General features: G+C 46.2%; 1 protein-coding gene across 6 annotated transcripts in view; it reads right to left on the bottom strand.

Annotated features, from left to right (window-relative positions):
- The window catches only part of EPC1 (enhancer of polycomb homolog 1), an 89,448-nt gene that overhangs the window by 39,474 nt on the left and 23,446 nt on the right, over positions 1 to 26,528 (bottom strand). For 2 of the 6 annotated variants that reach the window (XM_032473906.1, XM_032473907.1), the window contains exon 1: positions 23,795 to 24,210. The exons of 2 other annotated variants lie outside the window; for them this stretch is intronic. In XM_032473906.1, coding sequence (XP_032329797.1) covers positions 23,795 to 23,947 — 153 coding nt within the window. In that variant the 5' untranslated portion in view covers positions 23,948 to 24,210. Of the gene's footprint in view, positions 1 to 16,470; positions 16,577 to 23,794; positions 24,211 to 26,528 lie in introns of those variants that run through there. 2 more of the 6 variants (XM_032473908.1, XM_032473909.1) reach the window with 2 other exon arrangements.

Raw genomic sequence — 26,528 nt, 5'->3', positions numbered from 1 at the left:
AAAGCTCGGACAACAGACCCCCGTGCACAGACAATAAAGCGGATCAGGTGCTGGCGGACCGTAGCCCAAGGGGACAGACCCGGTCCACCTGCTCTGTAAACAGCTGTATTAAAACACAGCCACACTGGCTCCTCTCGTACCGTCCGCGGCCGCTTTCGCTCCGCAACCGCAGAGCAGCCGTCGCAGAGACTGCAAGGCCTGCAAAGCCTCAAACACCCTCGGCCTCTCTGCACAAGGGGAGCAGACGCCTGGCAGGGCCGTTACGCCCTGTTAACTTTCTGAGACCCGGCATCTGGCTGGGGCAGGGCAGGCCCCGGCACGCACCGCAGCCCACTTACTACCTACACGGTGAACACGACGGCAGAGGAAGTGCGCCAGGTAAAACCACGACCACCCCACTGGGCACAGTGTCCACTCTGAGGACGTCCCATCATGCCTGCTGCTCAGGAAGGTCAGTCACTCCCCGAAGCGGCGGCATCTGGACCGAGGTCTCACTCAGAACCCCATGGTCTCTCTACTGTTCCTTAACCCCCTTCTTGTCGTCTTTGCCTTCACCGTAGGGGGCGAGTCCTGGCTGGTGCCCAGGGGAGGCCTCAGAACACGGAGAGAAGCAGAAAGGACTTGAACAGCGGAATAGACGGGAGACAGAGTCATGGGTGCAGGATGGCTGGAAGGCTACGACCAGGGGAGGTGAGGAGGGGCGGGCCGATGTCCTCACTGCTCCCACGGGATTCGGATTCTCCCCCGAGCACTTCACCAGACTGGAGCTCCTACAGCTCACCTGCCAGCAAGGCCCAGGCACCCAGGTCTGCAGGCAGGAGCTGGAAAGACTGTCACAGCCGAGCCCATGTGGGCACACACGCTGCCCTGCAGAACTACCCACTCTAGTCACCCCCTTGTACAGTTCACAGTAAAGGTAAAGTGTGTTCTTCTTTCATAAGTATTGTTTTATCTCCCTGAATGAGCAACAAAAAAAATCAAAATTTGCTACTTCTCCCCCTGGGCTTCCAACACTTTGCTTACTGTATCTTTGACACCACATTTACCAGGTGTGGAGACAAAGTAACCTTCTTTGTACAGAAATAATTAGTAATGAGTTTCCCTCAAACAAGGAAATCAGCTTTTAAAAGGAGATTCTGAAGGAACCCACTTGGCTTCAGAAGTACTTTATTTAGGTACTATTACATAACCTAGTACAATTTTCAGAGGATGCTAAATGATTTACCGCCCAGAGAGCTAAAGACCCCACGTGATGAACTGGTAAGAGGGTTGAAACAGTCACAGACTTAGATGGAATGTGACCATCCCCTGCTCTTCCCTCACAAATAACAGAGTTATCTACTGTATTTTCTACCAGTCAATGCAGCAATCAAGACTCAGTCGGTGCTTTTATTAACACTTTGTTTTACTCATCAAAAACAAAACTTTAGGGCCTGTATGAACGCAAAGATTCATGCCTGTTGACGGTAACCGTGGGAAACGCTGTAACACGGTTAGTGTGGGAAGAAGGGCTAGTTCATACATTGTACTTAGTATTCACTTTGGACCAAAACTAAAACTAATCTTACAAAATTGTCTTCCTATCTTAAATAAACCAAGTCCCCTGGTCTCACCAAAACCATAAAACTCCCCATGTAACTTCTCAAGTGGTGTCTTAGGTAGTAGCTAAAAAACAGAAGGGGCTCTGATAGTCTGAAAACTTTTTTAATTATGTTTGTTCCCCACACTTAAATTGACTCCTTTATTTAAAGGAACAAACACACTGGTAGATGAAAATAATATTTCATAACTAATTAATGTTATCTGGTATTATATTTTCTTATATAAAACACAATGTACAGAAATAAAATTTTTGACTATTAGAATACTCTATCACATAGGGAGACATACAAAAAGGCATACTATTTAAGAGTACACTGTTTTTTGTTTTATATGTCTGTTAGTCTGTTTTGCATATAAGTTCATTTGTGTCAATTTTTTTAGATTCCACGTGCAAGTGATATCACACAGTATTTTCAGAGCACACATTTTTACATGTCAGAACCTGGATTAGAATCAACCTGAGTTAGAACCCCATTTCTGCCACTTACTAGCTGTGACGTAACACCTCTAACTTTCCCCTCCTTACCAGTGAGATGAGCTAACAGTCACTACGAGGATAAGATGAAGTGAGGAATGTGGGTGCACCTGTCAGACCAGCACCCAGCACACACTTACGAGCGCTTCGAACTATAGTGAAACCAGTGTAGCCTTTTCCTACCAGCAAAGGGCAGAACACACTACCTGACTCATTAGGCTGGACTGAGGATTAAGTGAAGTTACGTCCACAAAGTCTCGGGGTGTTATTATTGTAACAGGCAAATTATAATAAGTAATTTAAATTGTTTATGAAGATTATTTTACTGTCGCTATATACATGAGTCAATAAATTAGTAAGAAGACTAATTCCAAACTTATCTTGTGTTTTCTTAAAAGAAATCCTTTCTCCCATTAATCCTACAAAAAGGCATTTTAAATCTCCAATTAGTTTTTACTGGCACCCTGTTAACAACTCTCACCTCTGAAGTTAATCAACTTCACTGCGGAACTTAAGGACTTTATATAACAAATTCAGGTATCGTACTCCAGTGACCATCATACTCCAGCCACTTCTGCAGCTTTTATGAAAGAATGAGATCTCGCTACATACTTCAAAATACAAAACAAAAGAAAAAAGTGCATTGCAGTCTATGAGGAAGCCTTGTTCTTAGAGCTTTCCTGATCAAGTTAAATCAATGGCAGTTACTCATTTCAAAGACTACCTATGCTACACACTTCATCCACAGTTGGTATGAGCTAACTCACTGGAACATTTTAAAACTTTTAATGTTATGTGAAACAAATCTGGTTTCCTTTTTCCTATGGAAATGTAAGAAAAATGCATAACAACTTTTATTCGAGGAGGAAGGGTAAATGGTTGCAAACGTTGAATATACTTTAGCAGTTTCAGGTCTAATCCTAATACATTAAATTATTATCTCTTTAGTTAGTATTTATAGCCATAAGAGAAAGGAAACTATATTTTCTTACAAAAGGTTTTAGTGCTCATATAAACATCAAAAATTCTCTTATTTCATAGCAGAAATAACTAAAGCTTCCAGATAATAATACTTAAGACAAATTTCCTACAAAAATATTAACTAAACTGTGTTAAAAGTCTGTATCACCTCCAGAGTTATATTAAGCTTGGTCAGAACGCAAGGCTGGTTCTCCCACACCTACACAAGAACAAGCAGCGTGCTTTCCCGATCTCATTGCAAAGAAGCAAACTGTGGCAGACACCGCAAGTTAGCTCCTTTTTTTTTTTTTAAACACTATAAAGGCAAAGTACTTGCCAGTGATAAACAGCAGCAGAGGACCCCGAACTTAATTAGGAATTTGTTTATTTCGATCTGATCGTGACAACCAAAATACGCCTTCAAGTGAGATACTTGTATTCTAATCTGACCAAGCCATGGTCAGAATGCAAAACTGACTCTTTAATAGAGTGAAAGACAGATTAGACCTTAAGCTCAGAAGAGATAAAGTATGCTCTACTGAACGTACACTTCTGATCTGTCTTCACAAACATCTTCTAAACACTGCCCAAAATGCAAGGAGTTGTAGAATGTAATCTACAGTGAACATCCTCTTTCCCTCGCCCTCCCCCTCAGTACACAGAGATGAACACTGAAAGTGGAACAGACAGTCTTTAGTTTTGCTCATCAAACCGTTCCTGGCTGCCTCCCAGGAACACAGTAGGACGGTGCTTCTCGGCCTTCCTGCAGTTGCCGAGGCCAGGTGACTAAGTCTGGCCAATGAGTTGTGAGCCAAAGTGACTTCTGTTACTTCTGGGCCAGCGTATTTAACTGCTGGTAGAGGTCGTAACCTGTCACCACGTCTGAGCCGTCTGCTGCATCAGCCTGGTTTCCCAGCTGACCCATGATAAAATGTGACATAAACAAGAACTAAACTTCTGAGGTTGTTTGCAATCACACATCATAACCCAGTTATCCTGGCTGACATAAAGTGGTCCCAGGAGTGGGGGACTGTTGTCACACAAAGACTAAAGTATCTGCCATTAGCCTGGGGGTCAGGCAGCAGGGAGACTTCCCAGAGGCTGCAAGGCTGACAATCCATATGAGGCAGCACGAAGTATCTGGTGAAAGTCAGTTACAGTGGCTTGGAAAGCAGATCATGAACTTGAAGCCCCAGGAGACGAGACTAAGCACCTGGACGTTAAAATGCTGTGCTGGTTGCGCTGTGCTTGGTGTTAAAGAAACAAATTTTTAAAACTGACCAGTCTGTAAGCAGGAATGAAGGAAAAGAGTTCAAAAATCTGAAGCTGTGCAGTGTTTGAAGAGTGCTTCTCAACTTAAACCATAAATTAAAAAATCAAGAAGGCCTCTAACTAACAAAAGCAGGGGGTAAGGTTCAAACCAAGGTATGACCGTGATACCCACAGTTAGAACATCTGAATGGATTAGTCTCAGAGCAGAGACCCACATAAAACTGAACACCCAGCAAATGCTTTCAGTTGAACAAAATGCTCAGAGGAAGCAGAGACAGAGACACTAGGGTGCAGCTCTTCCAGCAAGAGCGAACAGGCTGCGGGTATAGGCGTCCAGGAGACAGCCAGCCAGCCGGGCAAAGAGCAGAGTGCAGGCAATCTCGCACACCGAGCTACACAGAAACACATTAGAGGCCTCGAGTTGTGCTGCCAACAGACAGACAGAAAGCAAGAGCCCAGACTGAAATCAGGTTGACGTAAAAGTGCACAGGTCTCCCGCCTCCTGCAGGCAGGAAGCAGGCTGTGACACGCCTGGCCCTCAAAGGGCTTACTGTCCAAAGCGCACTTCAGATGAGGCGAGGGAGGTGATGGAAAGGAAGAGTCTCTGAGCTGTCAGTGCCAGACACACGGAACACAGCCCCTCCAGGAGTGTGCACTCGGCACCTAAACAAGAATATTCCCCACATCCAGGGGGAGGGGACCTTATAAAGCCGGCCCGGTGGGACTTTTGAGTTGCTGTGGATTCGCGGCTGCTGGGTTTCCAACCCCAAAAGGGAGCGCTGACTGTGGTCACCACGCCTCCAGCGTGTTCCGACGTATGCCGGGGTATGTGTGGGTACGAGGGTGCAGATACTTTCATCCACGGATCTCCAGATCACTAGAGGAGGCACACCCAAACCTGAGGCAGAGAGCTACGTGTATCACCTGGAAATCCCAATACCTCAGGCTTGTGCTGTCCAGCAGGGACCACGGGGAGATGAGTACATTCTGTCTGTGGGAAGGCAAGTGAGCCACGTCTTTGGGTGACCAGAAGGGCTGACCTGTCATTACTGTTCTTTGCCCAGAATTTTTGTTCTTCGCCTTCTGGTCTTATGGTAGGATTGTATCTCCTGGTCAACCAGATGTTTAGGTGGAGCCATGCAACTTGTTCTGGCCAATTAGTTGTGAGTTGAGATGATACAGAACCTCCTGCCTGGCTTCCGGCCAGAGCATCTGAGTAACTGGCACAAGACACGAGCTCTCCCAGAGCGCTTTCCTCATCCAGCAGTGTGCAGGATGGAGGCTCCTGTTGGTTGGACCCTGGAGTGAGGTCATGTAGAACAGAGCCCCCGAATCCACCCAGGGGATAAAGTCGTGTTAGAAGTCCGTTTCTGTTATAAAGCCACAAGATTTCAGGACTGTATGTTGACATTACGGCCTTGCCTATCCTGATAAATGGAGGGAAACCAGTAACACCACTGAACAACTGAGTCAGAGGCAAGTGTATAGATCAGATTCCTTCCACAGACGATAAACACGAGGTCTATGGTTAGGTGATGTTTCTGCTCACACAGTAATCACACAGAGGGAGAATCTGATGGAGGAATCGTTATCCTCATGTAATTCTAAATTACAAAGAGAGTTATGTTCCTAATCTCTAAACACAGCTCTGGGACAGAATGAGCTAAAAACATATGAATAAATTAGCAGTAGGCCAACTCAGTCATTCAACAAGTAATGGAGGCACGAAGCTCCGAAGCCAAAGCTGCCTGGAGCTCGGCCATGTCAAGACTCATCAGGTGACTACACAAGTGGAATGGAAGTTCACAACAGTAACTGCCAGACAGATGAGCTACTGTGGGAGCACGCAACAGACCTACCCCAGCGGGCAGGCATCTAACGACGTGGCCCCGGGATCAGTGGGAGACTCCCAGACCAACCCACAGAGGAGTCACGGTTCAGTACCAGGAGTAAAGGAGAGAGGACCCTGTGGCTGGAGGGAGCCCGAAGGCTTTGGAGGAACAGAAAGCAGGCAGGGCCAGATTCCATGAGGCCTCCTATATAAGCCACTTGAAAAGCAACAGGAACCCTGTACAGGTCGTTAGCAGGAAGCGACACAATGGTTTCAGTTTTCAAAGGACCACCGGCTGTGTTGAGAATACCAAGAAAGGCAGCAGTTGCAGTCTTGGGAAGATCTGTTAGGAAGGCACTGAAATCCAGGCAAGAGAAGGCAGCGCCCTGAATTAGGGAGGTGGCAATGAAGACGATCACGTCTGAACTCATCAGGAAATTAAACATCACTACGCTGCAAACTGGAATTTGTATTCAGGGCATTTTCAACTCTCGCCAGCCTATGGGAACTCTCACCCTGGTTCTCCACTTTCTCCACTGTGATTCACAGCAAACCTGAATACATTACACTCAAAGGACAGCGTAACATCTGTGTCACAATGATGCCTCTCCTTCAGGCCCAGCAACACTCATATTCCATCTCTTCCCAAGTGATTAGGCAGGGTGATTAGTGAAAACTCGTAGGCTGGAATCTTAGAAATCAGATTTTTAATTAAAACTTAAGATTTATTCCAGAAAGGATTTAAAATGGATGGGCCCAGAAGTAAAGAGACATTAGTTTTAAATTGTTTTCTTGCTAGTGATACAAAGTATAAGGCATCTTTGAGAAGCAAGAATTTCAGATATGAGTAAGAATTAAGGTTCAACTGAAAAGTTTTACATGCAAAAAGCCCAGTCCTAAAAATAGAAAGACCAGAAAAAATGTTAATCCTATCACAAGCATTTCTGTATTCTGTCCATAATCAACAAAACTGTTTCATCACTACAAAAAGGTAAGAATTTCTGAAGCGTATTCTACAAAATCACAGTGTAAAAGTTCAGAAAAGATAAACAGAACTCAACAAATGTTTTTAAATGGTGTATAGAAAAACCAAGACAAAGGAATCAAAGAGTGTATTTTTATGGAATTGATTCTGAGATATTTCCCTGGTATAAAGAACAAAAAGACTGCTTTTATTTTACTAGAATTGTATTACAGAGGAAGAATTCACAGGAAAAACATTCATACAGAATTTTCACATACAGTGTCAAGATGCTACTGTGACAGATGAAAAAGAAACTTCAAAGAAGGTAATAAAAAGATCACTGCAACCAAAATCTTGGTTTCCAAGACATTTTCAGATCAGAGAGAATTTTAATGTAAAAGCTTTAAAGTGAAATAATTGATTTTGATTTTGCATGATTTTACCTTCAAATGGGGGGAAGAAAAGAGATGACTTTTCAGAAACTCAATGTGAGAAGTTGGCTGACATGGTTTTATTAGACTCTGAGTGATAATGTACAAGCTACTCAATGTAAAAGTAGGTGTTTCTGATCTTTACAACAGGGACTGGAAAGACTGCCTCAGATTATGGTTTATTTACAATGTGAACTATAAGCTCCTTAAAGGAAAAGATACATCTGTGGACCCATAATATTTACCATTATACTTTGTAAGTGTAAGTTGACAAATATTTGATAAAACAACACAATATAAAATAAGCACTTTCAGCAGTTTAGGGAAAGGTTATGACACTTTCTCTGGCTTAACATTTTGGATTATTGGAATGTCTCACGTCATCCCCAATCTTAGAGGAAAAACACGCAGGACCACAGCCTAAACCCTACTGACTAGCCTCACTCCAAAAGTCCGAAGGCAGTGAAAACAGGTCCCTGACCACCACTGTAGAATACAAATAATCATAAAGTACCTAGATTTTTCCATAATGTTTAAACATTGAAGAAACATTTACACCAGAACAATATTAAGTTTTTAAGATACAACACTGTTTCTGCTTTCAATGGGCTTTGAAGTACAGTGAAAGAAACAATCATATAAATGAATGTTTTCCAAAACTCCAAGTAATATCCCTTGGAAAGGGTAAGTCAAGGAGGGCTTCACAGACGTTGGTCGAGCTCGGGGAAGGAAAGACACCCAGAGGGGCGATGTAAGCAAAGGCAGACGAGAGGAACCCAGAGCACATTAGGTCCGGCACAGGGTTCAGCTTACGGAGCAGACTCCAGGCGGCCCCCCAGGGGCCCGACCCCTTGGATCCGCCCCCTGGGGCAGGCTCTCCCCCGCTGTGCCAGTGCTGGCCCGTGTGACCAACAGCACACGGTACAAGGGGCGGCCAGCCCTTCCAGGACAAGGTTATGGAAGATGGCAGCTTCCGTCTTAAGCACTCTCACTCACTTCCACGCACTTTTTCTTGGATCATTTGCTCTGGGGGAGCCAGGTGTCAGGTTGTGAGGACACACAATTAGTCACAGAGAGGCCATGTGATGACTCCAACACTGCCCTGCTTTCTGCAGACCCTGAACCAGAACCACCCGTGTTTACTGGGATCAGTTATGCAGCAACAGATAACAGACACTGGTACCAAGAGTCCTCAATGCATAAAAGAAACCTAAATTGTTGGAATGGCTTCGACACCAGACCACGGTCTTGGAGGACAGTATTAATGAAGAAGCTGTTAATAAAAGTCTCATGGTGTTTCATGAGAGAGGTGAGGGCAGAGAAGTGAGGGCTATGTCCACTGGAAACTAGAGGAAGGGTTAGGAAGCAGAAAGTTTAGTAACACCGTCACCTCTGTTATGTGCAAAGCAGAAAATTTACCTAATAACTGGAGAACTAGCTAAGGAGATTTTCAACCAGACAGCAGAAAGTGCCACCCTTGTTATTCTGCTATATATGGTAAAAAATGAAAAGAAATAAACTAAATGAAGAACCATTCGAAAGAAGCCAGGACTCGATGGTTTTGACAATTTGCAGACTGCAAATGGTGCTAACATTCAGAAATGGATTCTGAGCCAAGGTCAAATCCAGGACACTGAGAGAAAAAACAGGGCCTAAAAACTAAGCCGAGTGACTGCAAAACCTTTTGTTAAGACCTCAGAAAGATCAAAGATGACGCCTCAGAGTACTCTTCAGTCAGACAAAAGGCCAAACAGAACCACGTGCTTCAAAGATTCTCTCAATCAAACAGGAAGGCTGTCAGGAAGCTGACGGGTATGGTCTCTAGGCAGACGCTCAAGCTAGTAAAAGGCTTACCTCCAAGATGCTCATGGGAGTGGCTCTCAGCTAATGGAACAGACTCCAATAGAATTCACAGAAGACCCACAAAGTTTTTAAAAGAATTATATATTTAGAAATACTACCTTGAACTGATGGAGACAAGACAGTACAAAATGAAAAGAGGACTTCAGAGGCCTAAATTTTGGCAGGGAGCAAGTTAAGAAAACCCAGAAGCAAACATGTTCTACCTTCATGAAAAAGGAAGGGTGACCTAAATGCCCAATGGGCAAAGCTGACAGCTGGGGTGACCTGGGCCCAGGGACTGACGTTCAACCAAGGAGTCACCATCATCTGCCTGACTGGATTCCAGAAACGCTACGGACCAGGGACGGCCTCTGCCTCCCACCCCACCCTCTGTCTTCCTTTGAATAGGAACGCTTCATGGTGGTTACTCCAGGCCTGGCCCAATACTGCGTACTGGCCGGGGAGCAGATGCCTCTCTGTGGCCTCATGGTGGAGAGGGATTCGTACGTGAGAGGCTGCACTTAAGGAACTACACGTGAGAAGCCTCAGCTGTACCTGAACCCCGTGTGGATGGAACCCTCACGCCACCATGAGAGGAGCCTTCGGGGGGCTTCAGGCGCCAGTGAGAACATCCTGCCTGCGGTCAGCTGTGGCGACCGGCCTCCAACGACCCGCATTTCCAGGCGCACAGATTTGTGCAGCCCTTGCCCAGGGCTGGTTTGTGTCACCAGCAGCATATGACAGAAGTGATGGTAATTTCCAGAAATTAAGTCACAGAAGACTGTGCACTCTCTCTGTGGGGTCACCCCCTCTGGGGGAAGCCCACTGAAGCCCTAACCAATGGCGTTACTGGGACTCTGTGAAAGACCCTGAGCCAGTATCACCCAGATAAACCGCTCCTAAGATCCCTAACCCTCAGAAATGGTGTGCGATACTAAGTGTCTGTTGTTTTAAGCTGTTAAGTTTGGGAGTAATCTGTTACGCAGAAAAAACAACTAATGCAGAGCTTACGGAGGGGAAGGGAAAAGACAGAGGCCAGAGTGCACAGGGCCCAGTAAATGCTACTGAAAGGTTTCTGCACGTTGTTCTACCTGCGAAAGGAGCACTCTCACAGTTTTAGACAGCAAAATAGCCACCAGACTCGTATTTTTAAAACATCACCCTGATGACTTTGAGGGGCTGTAAACTAGAAAGCGAGAGTCGGGAGGCCAGCTAAAAAGTAACGACAAGCCTGTCACAATTAGAGGGCGCCCCAACCTTGCGTCAGAAACCCTGAGATCCAAACGCACAGGCGTGTGTGGAGGAGCAGCCTCAAGAACTGCAAGTCACCAAAACTCACAGAACCTGTCAAAAAGTACAGAAAACTGTACTTTTTTTTTCCAGCTGACAAGTTCTTCAAGAAGCATTTTATACACCAGAGGCTGGGAAACCAAGCATGTATTTAAGTTGAGAAGATAATCCGTGTGGGTTGACACCCTCGACACGACCGACTTCAGGCCATGGTTTCTTGGTACTCTGCCTGTTACGCCACATTCCATCATAAGTACAACTAGATATTCTGTACAAAAATCAGTATCCACTCACTGTCAAAACACTCCGTAACAAAAACCATTGGCTGCAATGGAAATCAGTTGAAATTTTAAAATCCTACCTAAAAAACACATTTCCATCCTTCAAGGACAAAAATTAAACCAAAATAACAAGGAGAAAAGATCTGAGCACTTACCATATACGGAAGCTGTATGCTTTTCCCAGGTTGCTCCGTTCTCACGCCACACGTAGGGATGCAGCGCGACTGTAAGAGCACCTTAGCTGTGACCTCACTCCACAGCTTGTGTTTTGAACCCAGCTGTTTTCAACCCCATCAGACCCAATGCACCCTCTTTTCAAATTACACCACTATTCTACTTAAGTTTTTCAAAAAATCAACCCAAGGATCTAATTGCAAAACAAAAGAGAAATTAAAGCAATTTATAATAAAATGTTACGTATTTCAACATGTAAATAACTGGGGTTATATACCGAGGAAGACAAAATGAAGCTTATGTGTCTACACAGAATCGTGAATGTAAGAGCTAAAAAGCAGACTCTTTTGCAGATCTGTGCTACTGTTGACTCAAATGCCACTGACGGCGTTGATGCAGTTACTTGCAAAATGGTAACAATTCCTGCACAAGAAGAACATCCCCTTATTTTATATACTAGTTGCAGTCCTGGAAGATATAACATCAAAACTATACAAAATTTGTGAAACAGAATCAGATTCTAGACTCTTAATTTATACATGGAAATTTCACCAGCTGGCACATCCTGTGAGACAGTTAAAAAGTCAAACGGGCAATTCTCTGTTTTGCAGGACTACCTTCCGCACGGTGCAACTTACACCGCCCCTGGCCCCAACGGCTCCTCCCCTGACCTGTCACAATCAAAAAGCACCCTGACAATCTCCCAGAATGTCCTGAGGGAGAGAGAAGCACTGCACAGGAGGGCAGCTGTCAGATGCCCCACCCTAAAGGCCCCACTTCTGGGTCCTGAAACAGGGTGCTGTGCAAAGCCCTTCTCGGAAAGATTCTCACACAGCCGCGCAGCAGGAGTGACAGGCGTGCCTGCGAGTTCACCTCGAGCCACCAGGCTCTACCCCGTGGGGTGGCCCTCCCTCTAGCCTATCCCACCATCTCTAGCCGCAGGAAGGGTCCCGAGCATCCAGAATCTCTAGCAGGACACTTGTTGAACTATCTGTGCATCTGTGGCTGGCTGGATGAATCCCGTGATTCTTCAGCTCCTTTACCAACAAGAGGTCAAGACCTGACGGCACCACCCAGCATCACCCTGGCTAGCGTTTATCACCATTCTGATCTAACACCCCAGATATGACCCCATTTTCCACCCCTCCCCACTCTTCCACTATCCTCCAATCTCAACACCACTCCTCTCTACAGTGGCAGCTTCCTTCAGTGCGCCCTCATCTTCCTGCCCTATTCGGAGCCTGGCAGAGCTCCCAACATCAGTCCTCCCTCAGCCCTTCCAAGAGCAGCTGTTTATTTTCCCACGTCCCACACACTCGGACAGCAAAGTGTCCTCCCTGCCTCTGGCTGCTGGTCCCGTACCATTTCCTCTCTGCTGTCTGTCAGAAGTTGTCACCCCTCAGATATTCATACTGTCCCTCTCCCTCCTCGGAGCCGCCACATCCATTCTATCGGTCAGTCACGGAGTTCCCGGCCTCCTTCCCAACCGCCCTGCTCCTCCGGCATCACCCTGAGTGATGACACCCACGCGGCAGACGCATCTACCACCACCACCTTCTCACCCACGTCGGCCCCCACCCCTGCACCCAGACATCACCAGTAACTGTGTCACCTCTGAAACCTCAATCCAAGCATCTCCCTCTTTAACCACCACCCTTGCGACTTAGTCTCCCTTCTCACAAACCTCCTCCAGCAAGCCGCGCCCGCGCCCCACTCCTCACCAGCGCCCTGCTGTCTTCTTCCCGGGTGTCTAGACCCGCAGTGTGTCCCGATGCTCTACCTCACAAACATGGTGAGTTGACCCTCATCCCTCTCTTCCTCCTTGGTCCTTGCCAGGCAAACCTCAACCCTAGAAACATGTCATTATAGACCTACTTTATTCTTAAACTCGAGCTGAATGCTTGCACTCCACTGCCCAAGTGAGCAGGCTGTTCTAATTTTAAATGGTCACCAAGATAAACAAGATTATACTGTGTAGCACAAGGAAACAGATACAAGATCTTGTGGTAGCTCACAGAGAAAAAAGTGTGACAATGAATATATATATATGTTCATGTATAACTGAAAAACTGTGCTCTACACTGGAATTTGATACATTGTAAAATGATTATAAATCAATAAAAAAACATTAAAAAACAACAAAAAAGTCACCAATACCAAGCCCCAGCCAGTCCATGAATCCCACTGCATTCTCCAGTAAGTCAGGTTCCCACACACCTCTGTCTGAGGCCCTCCCAGTCTCAGGTAATGACCTCACCTCCTACTTCACAGAGAAAATAGCTCCTACTTCACAGAGAAAATAGAATCATGACAAATGACCCATCCTCCCACTGCCGCCTCTGTCAACCCATCAGACCATAGCCGCCCTTTCTTTTAAAAAGGAAAATGTGTTTCTGCTTTTATCAGTGACCAAGCCCTTGATGAAACTGATCCAGGAAAAGACAAAACAGCTTTAGGAACAAAGTCCTTGAGCAGAATAGGAAATAGGATGATTTTATTCTGTTTAATGACATCATTCAAATTATTACACTAGTTCTAGTAACTCTTATTTATTTATAACAGCTACTTTAACATTTCTGTCTACTAATTCTACATTACCTGGGTTATTTCTGTGTGTCTTTCTGTTTTAACTTTTCCTCAGTTACTGGTTAGATTTTAAAGCTTCTTTGCACACCTGGTAATTTTTTTAAAACGCCTTTATGGTGGTCTGGTTCCTGTACAGTAAACTACACGTGTTTCAGATGTACAGTTTGATGCATTGTGATAGATGGACACACCTGTGAAATCACCACAGACACAATCAGGAGAGCTGACATTTCCATCCCTCCCCCAAGAGGTGCAACTTTTGAATTCCCAATTTATCCCTTCCCACCCCCTTTACCTACTGGTAACCATAAGTTTGTTCTCTTATGTCTGTGAGTCTGTTTCTGTTTTGTAGACAAGTTCATTTGTGTCCTTTTTTCCCCCCCAAGATTCCACACATAAGCAATATCATATGGCATTTTTCTTTCTCTTTCTGGCTTACTTCACTTAGAATGACGATCTCCAGGTCCATCCACGTTGTTGCAAATGGCATTATTTTTTTCTTTTTTATGGCTAAGAAGTATTCCATTGTATAAATATACCACATCTTTACCCAGTCATTTGTCAATGGACACTGGGGTTGTTTCCATGTGTTGGCTATTGTAAATAGTGCTGCTGTGAACACTGGGGTGCATGGATCTTTTTGAATTATATTTTTCTCCAGGTATATGCCCAGGAGTGGGGTTGATGGATCATACAGTAAGTCTATTTTCAGTTTTTTAAGGAACCTCCATACTGTTCTCCATAGTGGCTGCACCAATTTGCATTCCCACCAACAATGAAGGAGGGTTCCCTTTTCTCCACACTCTCCAGTATTTATCGTTTGCAGACTTTTTAATGACAGCCATTCCGATTGGTGTGAGGTCATATCTCATTGTAGTTTTCATCTGCATTTCTCTAACAATTAGTGATGTTGAGCATCTTTTCATGTCCTTGTTGACTACCTGGATACCTTCTTTGGAGAAATGTCAATTTAGTTCTTCAGCCCAATTTTTGACTGGGTTACTTGCTATTAAGGTGTATGAGCTGTCTGTATGTTCTGGAAATTAGTCCTTTGTCAGCTGCATCATTTGCAAATATTTCCTCCCATTCTGTAGGTTGTCTTTTCATTTTGTTGACGGTATCCTTAGCTGTGCAAAGCTACAGTACTCAAAGCAGTACAGTACTGGCACAAAAACAAACACATAGATCAATGAAACAGCATAGAAAGTCCAGAAATAAACCCATGCACTTATAGTCAATTAATCTATGACAAAGGAGGCAAGAATATATGATAGAAAAAAGACAGTCTCTTCAGTAAGTGGTGCTGGGAGAACTGGACAGCTACCTGTCCATTTTCTAACACCATATACAAAAATAAACTCGAAATGGATTAAAGACCTAAATGTAAGACCAGACACTACAAAACTCCTAGAGGAAAACACTGCCAGAACACTCTTGAACATACATCACAGCAATGTATTTTTTGAACCAGCTCCTGGGGTAATAGAAATAAAAGCAAAAATAAATGGGATCTAATCAAACTTAAAAGCACACCTGGGTAATTTTTTCATTGGATGCCAAACACTAAGTTTCATATTCCACGACCTGTGAGTCTTTCTTTCAGCGTCTGGGGGCTTCACTCTGGGACTGCTGCCTGAATGCGCTGCACCCTCTGAGGCTAATGCTCAGTCTTTATTAGGGCGAGTCCAGGCTCATTTAGGCTAGAGCTGATCTGTCCCCACTACCAAGGAAGTAACCCTTCGGAGAGCTCTGATCTGATGCCCTCTGTGTTAGGGGGTCTTTCCACCCCAGTGAGGACACAGCACACTCCCAGCCTCGCGTGACCTCCCAGAAATGCTTCTCCTACTTCTTGCCAGCGGCTTTCCCCCCAAGTCTCAGAAGCCTCCCCATAGACAGGCTCAGATCATCACGTCAGTTTTCAGCCAAAGACTCAAGAGACCGCTCTGCAGATCCCTGTGCATCTCTGGTACCTTGCCCTGAACCCACTTCCGCCTCCCCACTCGGAACTCTCTGTCTTTTCAACTCAAGGAGTCACCTGTGCTTGTAGCCTGGAAACTCTTAGGTGGTGATCGGGGCAATGGCGGCTCAGCTCTGCTCCCCCAGCCCGTCTGCGGCAACTCTGTGACTCATTCTTAGAAGAAATCATGTGCAGATCCCCTCAACCCCTCCAGCTGTCGGCCTTTTTCTTCTGCTCCTCTTGGTAGCAGAACTCTTCCAAAGAGTCGTCTATGCTTGCTACGACCCTTTGTTTATCTTTCGGTATTTCTTCTTTCCCAACTGCATTTTCCTTCCCACCGCAAATAGGACAGCAGCACGCATCTGATCAGAATAAGCGGTCACTTCCCCTCCTCATATTCTCAGTGGACGTAGTTAACCACTGTCCTTCTTTCTGGAGACACCTTTCTCCTCATTTGCCTCCTACTTCTCCAATAGCTCCTCCTCTACTTGAGCCTCAAGGCACAGCTTTAAAAACCACCTACATCCCAAAGACTTTCAAATTTATGGTGCCAGCCCATGGCTTCTAAATCTCACACCATTCTAGTGGAAACTGCTCTAATGCATACGTTCCTGCACACACAATTAAATACAAACGGGCAAGAGGCCCTTCACACAAGCCCATCCTTTATACCCCTCCCTCCTCCGGTTCCCCCTCTTAACCATCCATCCACCCAGCTGCTCAGGGCAAAAGTCAGGGGTTATCTTTGATTCTTTGTCTCCATCTAGTACATCCAAGTCTGTCAGCCACATCCTGTTGGTCCTACCTGCAATCCAACCATTTTCTTCTTCGCTGCTGCTGCCACCCTGATTAAAGCACCATCAACTCACTCCTGCCCCATATGACTTTCTCCACATGGTAGTGAGAAGAATCTTGAAAAAAAAAACATAATTCAGATCGTGTCAGTCCCTTGCCTGAAAGTCTCTACAGGCTTACTTCATCTCACAGCCACCCACTCCTTGTACAGCCGACATTACCTCCCCAGATACAGACCCCCGACTTCCTCCAGGCCTTCGGCTCATACCACACGGCCCTCTGCCACTCCGCTCCAGCCACCGGGCCTTCTCTCTGCTCCTGCCTCAGCCTCTCTGCAGCTGGGGGCTCTCTGCCTTGGATGCTCCGCACCCAGGTCTTCACAGGGCTGGCTTCTCCCACCATTCAAGCTTCACATCCAATGTTCCTCGACTGACTATGCAAAGAAATTTCCGCCCTTCTCCTTCCACCTGAAATTCTGTCCTGTCCTGTTCCACTGCCACATACAAGTTGTTACTTTTTAACTTTTATTTATTTGCTTCTTGTCTGTGTTTCCTCATTAGAATTCAGTCATCCAATGAAACAGACACTGAACACTGACTGCGTGCCAGCACTGTCGGGTGCGGAAAGTGCAGCAGTCAGGGAGGCAGACAAGCCCCGCCCCCCAGCACAGCCAGGCCCCCCCGGCCGCGAGGAGGGGGCTGCTTGTTCACGGTCCGGCCCGCGGGCCAGCAACAGTCCTTACTCATTGGGAAGGTACGATGGATATTTGCTACAAAAATGAATGGAAACGCATTTATCTCTATTTTCTTAGTCTTTGTACAATGTATCTCAAAAATTTCCACTCAGCTACTAAGACAATGATTCAATTCTTGCTGTAGACTTCAAAACAGCCGTGTTTATATGCTGTTTCCCCTTCAGACTCTACCACCTTATAGGTAAAGCACGAATTTGCAACCATCACTACACACTTCTGGCTCTAATTTCACATTCTCATAAGAGTCCCAGCGTTCTGTGACCACCACACCCATCTACATTCAAGTCCTTCAGAACGGGAACCCTCCCAGACTAAGCTGGAACCCGCTACCCAGGCGCCCAGACCACTTTCACTCCTGTGTAAATTATGCTTCGGTAACATGCAAATGAAGCCACCAGCTAAAGACTTCGTGATTATTCTACAAACACACAGAATACACATGAAAACAGACCTAAATATAAATACACTGGTGACATAATACAACCATTACTCCAGGAAAGCAACACAGCCCTACCTCATCTTGCAGTCAAGAAAACACACAGAAGCTGGAGAAGGCCTCAGGTCTGAGGACTCCCAGATGGATGTTCTTCCCACCTAATAATCACCTTCATTTAAAGACATGAGTTTTCACAACTACATCATACAATTCTTTAAGGACAGAGAACACATCTGACACATTTATACCAGATAGTCCTAAACACAAGGGGTTGTATAAATGTAAACAGTTTTGAATGGCAACAAAAAGCGAGGTGATTCTAACCCTCAATTAGTACTTGGTAATGAAGAAATTCATGTGCACAGCACTCTTGCCCACATCTCAGAGCCCCCTCATACGGCCGGTGAAAAGACACTAAAGTTCATTCAAGTAAGGTTCACCGACTTGTCAAAGGCCACAAACACCAAAGTACGTTTTTCTCAGAGGAAATACAATGGCTACTTGTGATTCCAGGATAATCAAAATAATTCATCCCAATAAAAAAGATTTGAGCCTGTGTTAAATTATGCACAGGACATTTTAAGCCTCAGGTCATCTCTGCCCCTGAAATTTACTAAGGCTACATCATACTTCTTCAGGCAGTACTTGCTATACTGAAGGAAATTCAACCAAAATGATTTGATTTAATAACCTGTTGCAAAATTCTGCAAATTGTCACCATGCATATCCGAAACTCAACCAACTTTTAAAAGATAACCTTGGTAACAACAAATAACTGAGGAAAAGCTCCGCCTTTTAAAGGGCCCATTATACCCCCATTCATCCAAGCCACAACCCAGGCAATGACCTGCGTGCCCTGACTACAAGTTTGTTTTTGGTTTTCATCCACCTATATTGGGGCTGGTGGATGAAATTCAATTCATATATTTAAAGGTGTAAAGCTAGGTATCCACTATGTCCAAAATACTGAAAATGCTCGAAACCACTACCTATAATCAGAGGCCTTTAATCACCTTGATTAAGAAACACTTGCCACACTTACCAACGTGAAGAAGACAAGTCAGCTTCAAGTAGTTACTGAAAGTAGTTCTACCAAGTTGTTTAAAACATTTGAATCACTTGTTTTCTTGTTGATCTCCCCCATGAATTGATTTACTCTCACAGGGAAATTACTGTAATATAATCACACTTACATTACATACATACTTGCATGTATGTATGTATACTTAAATTACACATATAAAAGTTCAAAACTTACTTTAAAAGTAAAGGACACAAAATCTAGTTCTGCCTAAATATTTCATAATCTCAAACTGCTTTTGCACTTAGAGACTCACAATTCATCTTATTCCCGAATTACAATATGAAATTCTCATTTCCTTGTGGGTCGTCTTCTTCCAAGAAACAGAATCACAACCCACATCATCACTTCACAGTATTATTGCTCCTTTTAAAATGCTACCCACTGGTTTAAGAGTACGCTTTAAACAACTGCTGATAACAAGTACCCATACTTTTTCAGGAAAACTGAATCACACATACAGTCAGAACCCACACCTTCACATCTACAAACAGAGCTCTTGCCGTCACGCACGCACGTGGACACACATCTCCCGTCTGTTTCCTCACCACAGACCGCGGTGTCGCAGAATGCAGAATACAGACAACACCAAAACCTTGTCTGTTTTAGAAGACAAAATACTAGGAATGGCTGGTCTAATATTTAATCCCAGCCACAGACTCATGGAGCTGTAAGCACAGGTTACTGCCCCTGGCTCACAACTTGAAGACACCCTCACTTCGACGGCACTTTTACTGAAGCCCTATTAAGAGAAAGGAAAGGCAGTTCTGCACAAATCCCATTACAGACCGTGAGCACCCACAAAACACCACTAGCTACACGAGCCCACTCATTTCCACGGTTGTTTTATAAGAAAATGAAGTCTAAGTTCAAATGGTACTAACCGAAAATCTTAACTACCAAAAGGATGCTGAAACAAGAGCTAACATGGAGACCTCAGGTGCCTGACGCTCGTTTTCAAGTCTCCTCAGTCTTCCTGAATTGCCTACAGCCTTTAATTTTTCTTAAGTCGATGTCATAACTTCCATACTAATGAAACCAAAATGACTCAGTTTGAAATCTTAACCTTGAGCTTTCTTATCAAAATTATCAAAATCTTGAGAGACTGGTGACAAATACCAATTTTCTCCCCATAGAAATATCATCATCACACAATTTTATAGGCGTATCATGGGATTCGCTACTTCCAGCATCATTTCCACGTAACTCTCAGATCCCCAGCTTAGAAACTCAACGATACCTTGGGTAGGGTAGAAACTTGAAACTAGACTTTATTATTGCTTCTCAATTATCTTTGATTTTAACTACGCTATTTGCTACTTAATGGAAAAACTCCAAATAGTCCGAATTCCTCTCTAAGTCAAACTATCTGTAAAAATTGAACTTTGCTTCTAGGACAACTGACATTTCACGTATCTATTTTCACTTCCAATGCAGTGGACAGAATGCAGGAATCTACGTTAAAGACTAAAAAAATCTTGGTTTACAAAATTTTAAATGAAAAATTCTTGGTTTTTTTAAAAAAATAAGTCAAACTTTTAAATTTATCATTGAAAGTGATTTAAGCTTATTTTTATAAAACAGAAAAACTAGATTTTTATCAAGTTTTAAAAGCATAGTGCTTATTTTTTAACAGAGATATGTACATATTTCCAACTTCCCAATTAAAAGTGAAAAACACCGACCTGTCTACTTTATGAACTTGCTTTTAATGACACTGGTACTGGGCCAGTAATGAAGGACATAGTTTTAGAGAAAAGACAGGTGTACGAGACTATTTTGTCTGTTCAGAGAGCCCTATTAAAACCAGGTATTGGGTCGTGATGGCTAGACCCTACTTCTAACAGTCCCAAAGGTGGCTGTGCAGGGCAGTATCAATGCAGTGCCATCACAAACATCTTAATTACATCACTCATCCAATCCTAACCAGCCTCAGTGACAGGAGAGAGGGTAAGCCCCACCCCTTACAATAAACTGAGTCACACACCCTGGCATCCCAATGAAAAAGTTAACTGCGACAGGAACCGAGCAGCTCCATTTGGCTACGTATCACTTGAAAACCCACTTTCCTGAAGTGAGAACCATCCCTAAAGGAGAATTATACCTTAACGTAAAGCTCCAATTTTAACCAAAATAAATCAACTTCAATGAAAACATCTGATAGTACTGCTATCTTGGAAAAAGTATCCTTTCAATTAAAGGTGAAGCCGAGGCACTAAGTATTTTAACATTTCTAACCTTAAAGTTAAGATTACAATCTTAAAATTAAAATGTTAAAAAATTACAACGGTGCAACCTCTGTGCCTCCATTTGCTTAAATTTTTGGCCATTTTTACACCCCTAAGGGACTCATTTATTTCATATTTAAAGCTGATAGTCTATTGATTTCCTGTGATTTGAAAATTACCTCTGTAAATCATTAAATCAAAGTCTTTACTTTTAAATCAAAAACTGTTACTTTTTGATTTATCAAGTTACAATGCATTACACAGTCAAGCCCTTTCATTTATTAAAACCTGGAGTTATTTCTCAATCCTACTAAATCATGAAAAAACGATTAACTGCTCTAAAGTTGAGTAAAATTCATGTTGAGGGGCGGGGTGAGGGAATTTCTATTAAGTTGTTTCTTAAAAATTAAGAGGCATTCCTAATTAATTAGGGCATTGTGTTCAGCTTATAATGCTAAAATAAGTTAAATGAGAATATATTAAGTGTTTAGATTCGGCATTTCTGTCCTTTACCACAGAAACAAAATATGGTAACAATTACCAGGTAGTTCACATGACAATTCTGCAGACACATGTGATCATGAAACACTTTCTTAAGGTGAAGTCCTCAACTGTCCTATCCGAAACTGCCCCCTCCTTCACGAGCATCAGTTAGACTTCGTCTAAACCAGTCACTCCGTTCAGGTTCTAGGTCACTCCTGAGCCTACCCAATGCATCAGAGGCATAACCTTTCGTCTTTCTAAGCAGTATATCATCAAGTTTTCCTAAGGTTAACTCAGGATTCAATTTCCCTCTACTTGTGCTCAGCACACATTTTCAACGTTAACGTGCTCCCTGCAGGACCGTGATCTGCACGGCCTCCCCATCCCACCAGGATCAACCACAGGTGGGGGTGCTGACGTCCTTCTGTTAAGTTCAGCACCCACCCCTGAGGTCCACGCTTCACTGGTCTTAGCTTTGGTTGGGTGTGAAGTGAAACAAACTCTAAACAAATGATGGGAAAAGGTAGTCTGAAGGGGGAAAAAAATGCCACAGAAACAGGGACTCTACATGTTACAAACAAACGACATCCACTGCACTATAAAACATCAAACTTATTTCAGTGAACAAAAATTATCTGCCAAATTTAATAGGCACTGATACTTGAGTTGAGCTCAGCTCCGCTTTCAGGCTGGGGCTCTTGGGACAGTCCAAGGTGTCCACAGAAGCGAGACTTCAGAATTTCTAGTGCCCGTAGTGTGTCTGTTTTATCAAGGCTCCCCCCTTCCGTGGCTGCAAAACCAGAGCCACAAGTTAATTTCCAGGGCAGTGTTAACATCAACACCGCAACTTTGAAGTATTACCGGTAAAACTTATAAACAGAAACAAAAATAAAACCAAAAGACAAGATTCTGCAGTCACAAGTGCTTTAATTGTTAAAACAAATCACTTATTTGAAAACAAGTGGCACCATTCTGCTCTAAAGCCGATACAGGTGAACGGAATCAGGAGGGTCGGTGTCACCGCGGGCACCAGGCCGCACACCCCCGGCCGCGCGCTGACCGCTGGGCTTACTATCTGCGAAGTCACAGTCAGGACACCACTCTCTAAAGTGACATCCATCTGTCACACTCTGACTTTGAAAGGTTAAACAACCCGAACAGTTTAAAGAACTTTATTTTCAAAAATCAACATTACAGAGCATAATTTCTACATTTAAATTTCTTAACAGTCCAAGTTTCCACAAAACCGGAGCCCAAATCCAGCGACTCCTCCACTTCCTCGAACTGTCATCACTGCGCCCTGTTTCAGGCCGCACCTGAGAACCAAGGTGCGCGGCTCCCGAGAGTCGGGGGCTGGGGCGAGGGGGAGGCTCCGTCACCCGGCGTCCGACCCGACCTCCGCGACAGGCGCAGCCACGGCGGCGGCGAGGCGCCGGCGCGCGGTCAACACTGAACCCCCACAATTCAGTAAGACGGTGAGACTTCTGCGGAGGCGGTCACTTCACCGAGCTCGGGATGCAGGAGCGAGAGCCCTCCTTCTGAACGTACACCTGTAACATCTACTTAAACTGGGTCTCTCGTCCCCTGGGTTGAGAAACCAGCGATCAGGCCACACAGGTTTTACGGGGGGGGGGGGGGGGGGGGCGGGGGGGTTGCAATTAAGAAAGTTACAGGCTTCAGAAGAGCCACGTGCGCCCCCCAAACCTGCAGCGTCTCCTCAAGGACCAAAGAAACAGTCCGGACAGCGCGCTCCGCCGCCCTCCGCGTCCGCAGAGCCGGGGCGGGGACGCGCGAGCCCCGGGACCCGGCGCCGAGGCGAGCACGCGCCCCCCGGCCCCCGGCCTCGCGCCGCCCGCAGCGCAGCGAGCCCCGCGCGCCCGGAACCTGCGCTCCGGCCGGCGGCGGCGGCGGCGGCGGCGGCGGCGCGCGGAGGCCGAGCCGGCCCCGGAGCGCCACCCAGCGGCCCGCGGAGAGGCCTGCAGGCGGGTCCTCGGCGGCGCCGCTCCCATCCCGGCCCGCTCCCCTCTCCGGCTGCACAAGGCCCAGCCCAAGCTCTACGACCACAAAATGGCTGCCGGCAGCCTCGTCACGTGACCCCTTTGTGCCTTTCGGGCGCCCGAACTCGGCGGGGCCCGGGTCCAAGTGGCCGGGGTCGGCGGGTGGCCCGAGAGGAGGCCCCGCCGGGCCGCGGCGGCCGGGGGCCGCGGCCGGGGCGGCGGGGGCAGGCCCGGCCGGCGCCGGGAGTCGGCGGCGGAGAGAAGATGGCGGCCATTTTGTGAGGATCTGTGCTCCGCCGCGGGCAGCGGAGGGAGCGGGCCTGGCGGCGGGTCGGACAGGGGAGTTAACACGTACCGACTCCTCTTCCTTCTCCATTCCGGTGGGCATCTGCGGCACGGCCCGGTTTATCGAGGCGTATTCGTGCAGGTCGGGCAGATCCTCACAGCGGAAAACCGGCAGCGGCTTCGAGGCGTCTAGCGCCCGCGCCCGAAACGACAGTTTACTCATCTCAGGCGCAGCAGATACCTCTCCGCTCTGGGGAAACGGCCCCGGCCAGCGGGATCATGGAGAACCGGGGGTTCGGTCCCCACTCGCCCGCCGCTGCCGGGGACTGGAGGGGCGGAGCGCGGAGCCCGCCGTCCGGGCGCTCGGAGCAGCCGGGAGGTGGGAGGCCGCGCCGCTCCGCTCCTCGCTCGCTCGCTCTCCTCAATACGCCATGGCCAACATGGCGGACATTAAAACTCCACTGTGCGCTCTTCAGCCAACCCCAGCCATTCCCCACACTGCATCGCGCAGCGGCGCGGGCACGCGGGGGGGGGGGCGCGGGCTCGGGGCCGGGCGCCGGCACGGAGCGCGCGTCCCGCCAACCCCCGGCGCCCGGCCCCGCGCCCGGGCCGCTCGGCCCCCAGCCCCGGCCGCGGGGGGTCCGCGCGGGGCGCTCGGACGCCGGGGGCCGCTGCCGGCCGCCCGCCCCGCGAGCCCGGGCGCGGCCGCTGACGGACGGAGAGCGGGGCCGGCGGCGGGCGGCGGGCGGCTCGGGCACCTGTCGCGGCCGGCGGCGCCCGGGCCCCGCACCGAGCCGCTGCTCGGGCTGAACTTTCCCGGCCATTACTTTCAGTCGAACTCTGGGCTGCGTCTGACGCGCTCCGCACCCACCGGGCTCAGTGTAAACCCGCCATCCTCCGCGGCTCCAGAGGAGGGCTTGGCGTTTGCAGGGTTTTTGAATCCTGCACTTTACCTACCCATACTCGTTCTTTTATTGTAATTGAAGCAAAGGGACTCATCAGTGTAACCTTCAGGGAAAACAATTTAAAGCAAGACCTACTTCACAATGTTGGCGCCAGGTCTTTATATGTAGCTCATGGTTTTTCTGCACTGGAAGGAAATGCTACTTCAACGCAGCCATGGGTTGACATTTATTGTTTGTTCTCTGGAAGACTTTATGAAACTGAATTATATGAAGACCCATAGTGCTCCTGCCAAACCAAAAGAATTTTTTTTTTAAAGCGAAAATCTGTATCGTTAGAAGAGATGTTGATGGATGTGATTGTTGACATTTGGTTTATATTACACACAGAAATGAGTATCCAGAGAGCTCTTTCCAGTAAAATATTTTAAAAATCAGAAAGACTGTTGGGGTGGGTTTAACAGATTTGGCAGCAAAATTTCAAATATTCGCCAAGATACAAACGTTTTGTACGTCTGCTTTTCTCCGTGGGGAATACATAGTAAAAAATAATCACTATTCTTAAATACTGGGTTGGACAGGAACTGTTATTAGCTTAAGGCATAGAGGCCAAGTGCTATCTTTCAGGCTGGTTTGGCTACCACTCTACCGGGTGGAGGGAGACAAGGAGAACACGGACTGCAGTTCTCCAAAACGATCCTGAAACTTCACAGGGACAACGCCCCTCTGTGGGGCAGATGGACTGTCATCTATGTCTCCCGTATCAGGGCGATGCATTTGTTCAATGAGCAAACATTCATTGAGACCTCAGAGCCCTCTAAGAATGTTGTTAATTACTTAGCACCCAGGGGAGCTCCTGGAGGAGCTGACACAGTGGGAGCAGGACCCGTGGGTGGCAACTGAAAGCTCAGGGCTATTTGGGACCAGGCAGGAGTGGCACCTGATCCGTGGGGAGTGGCTCTAATGAAAGCATTCAGGGAAGGCTTTTTGGAGGAGATGATATCGGAGTAAAAGCCACACAGGGTAAATATGGGTTAACCTTGCCAACACTAAAGGGAAGAAACGTATCTTGGGCCAGAGAAGCAGCGTGTGCAAAGGCTCAGACCCCTGACAGTGTCTCATATTCCGAGATCCTCAAGACTGACCACCACACCGTGGACCGTGACATCTGCCTAGGCAAGTGTAACAGTTCTGAAAATACGGGCTGAACTTTAGTACAGTAGTCCTCCCCCAGCCTACTGCATTAGATTTCTGAAAATCCTAGTAGTAGAATTTGGTTGATTGAAAAGCCTATGAACTAAAATTCAGTGTTAGGTGATGAGGGAACCACCAAGAAAATGAATATATTTTTTTTTCTTAAGCCTTCATTAAAATAACAGCCTACAGATAACGTTTTCCATATCCCATACTAGTAAGAATGGGCACTATACAACCAGGTTCCTTGTTTTCCAGAAATTCTAGACTCACCCTCCATGGCGGATTCAGAGAGATGCTTACACATTAAGCTTGCCTTTTGCAGGTGAGGTGCCTGTCAGGAGATACTTCCTTTCTGCACTGGTTCCCCATCCATCTCAGTGCCCTGGATTTCTGACCTGCAGGTCCTATTTGCTTCCCAAAGATGCGAAGGCTGGAGTCCCAAGCCTCTTACATTCAGTTCACGTCCCTCCCTCCTGTGGGGCAGAAGTGTAGCAATGAAGGCTCCAGTTGAGCTTCCCTCAGGCCCCTTGCAAAAATGGTTAATCCTGCACCGTCTTTCACTTTTTCTTTTCCCAACTTAAAGTTCCCTCTTTTTCCTAAGTATCCCCAACCAGGGTGACGTGAAATTCTCGGTGTGTAAAGCTGCACACCTTTCCTCAAAGGGAAACTTTTGGTTGGGATGGGACCAGCTGTATTTCAAATAGT

This window comes from Camelus ferus, chromosome 35, assembly GCF_009834535.1.
Source record: "Camelus ferus isolate YT-003-E chromosome 35, BCGSAC_Cfer_1.0, whole genome shotgun sequence".
Classification (NCBI taxonomy): domain Eukaryota; kingdom Metazoa; phylum Chordata; class Mammalia; order Artiodactyla; family Camelidae; genus Camelus; species Camelus ferus.
The sequence above is the reverse complement of the archived record's forward strand: the minus strand, read 5'-3'. Positions and strand labels throughout refer to the sequence as shown.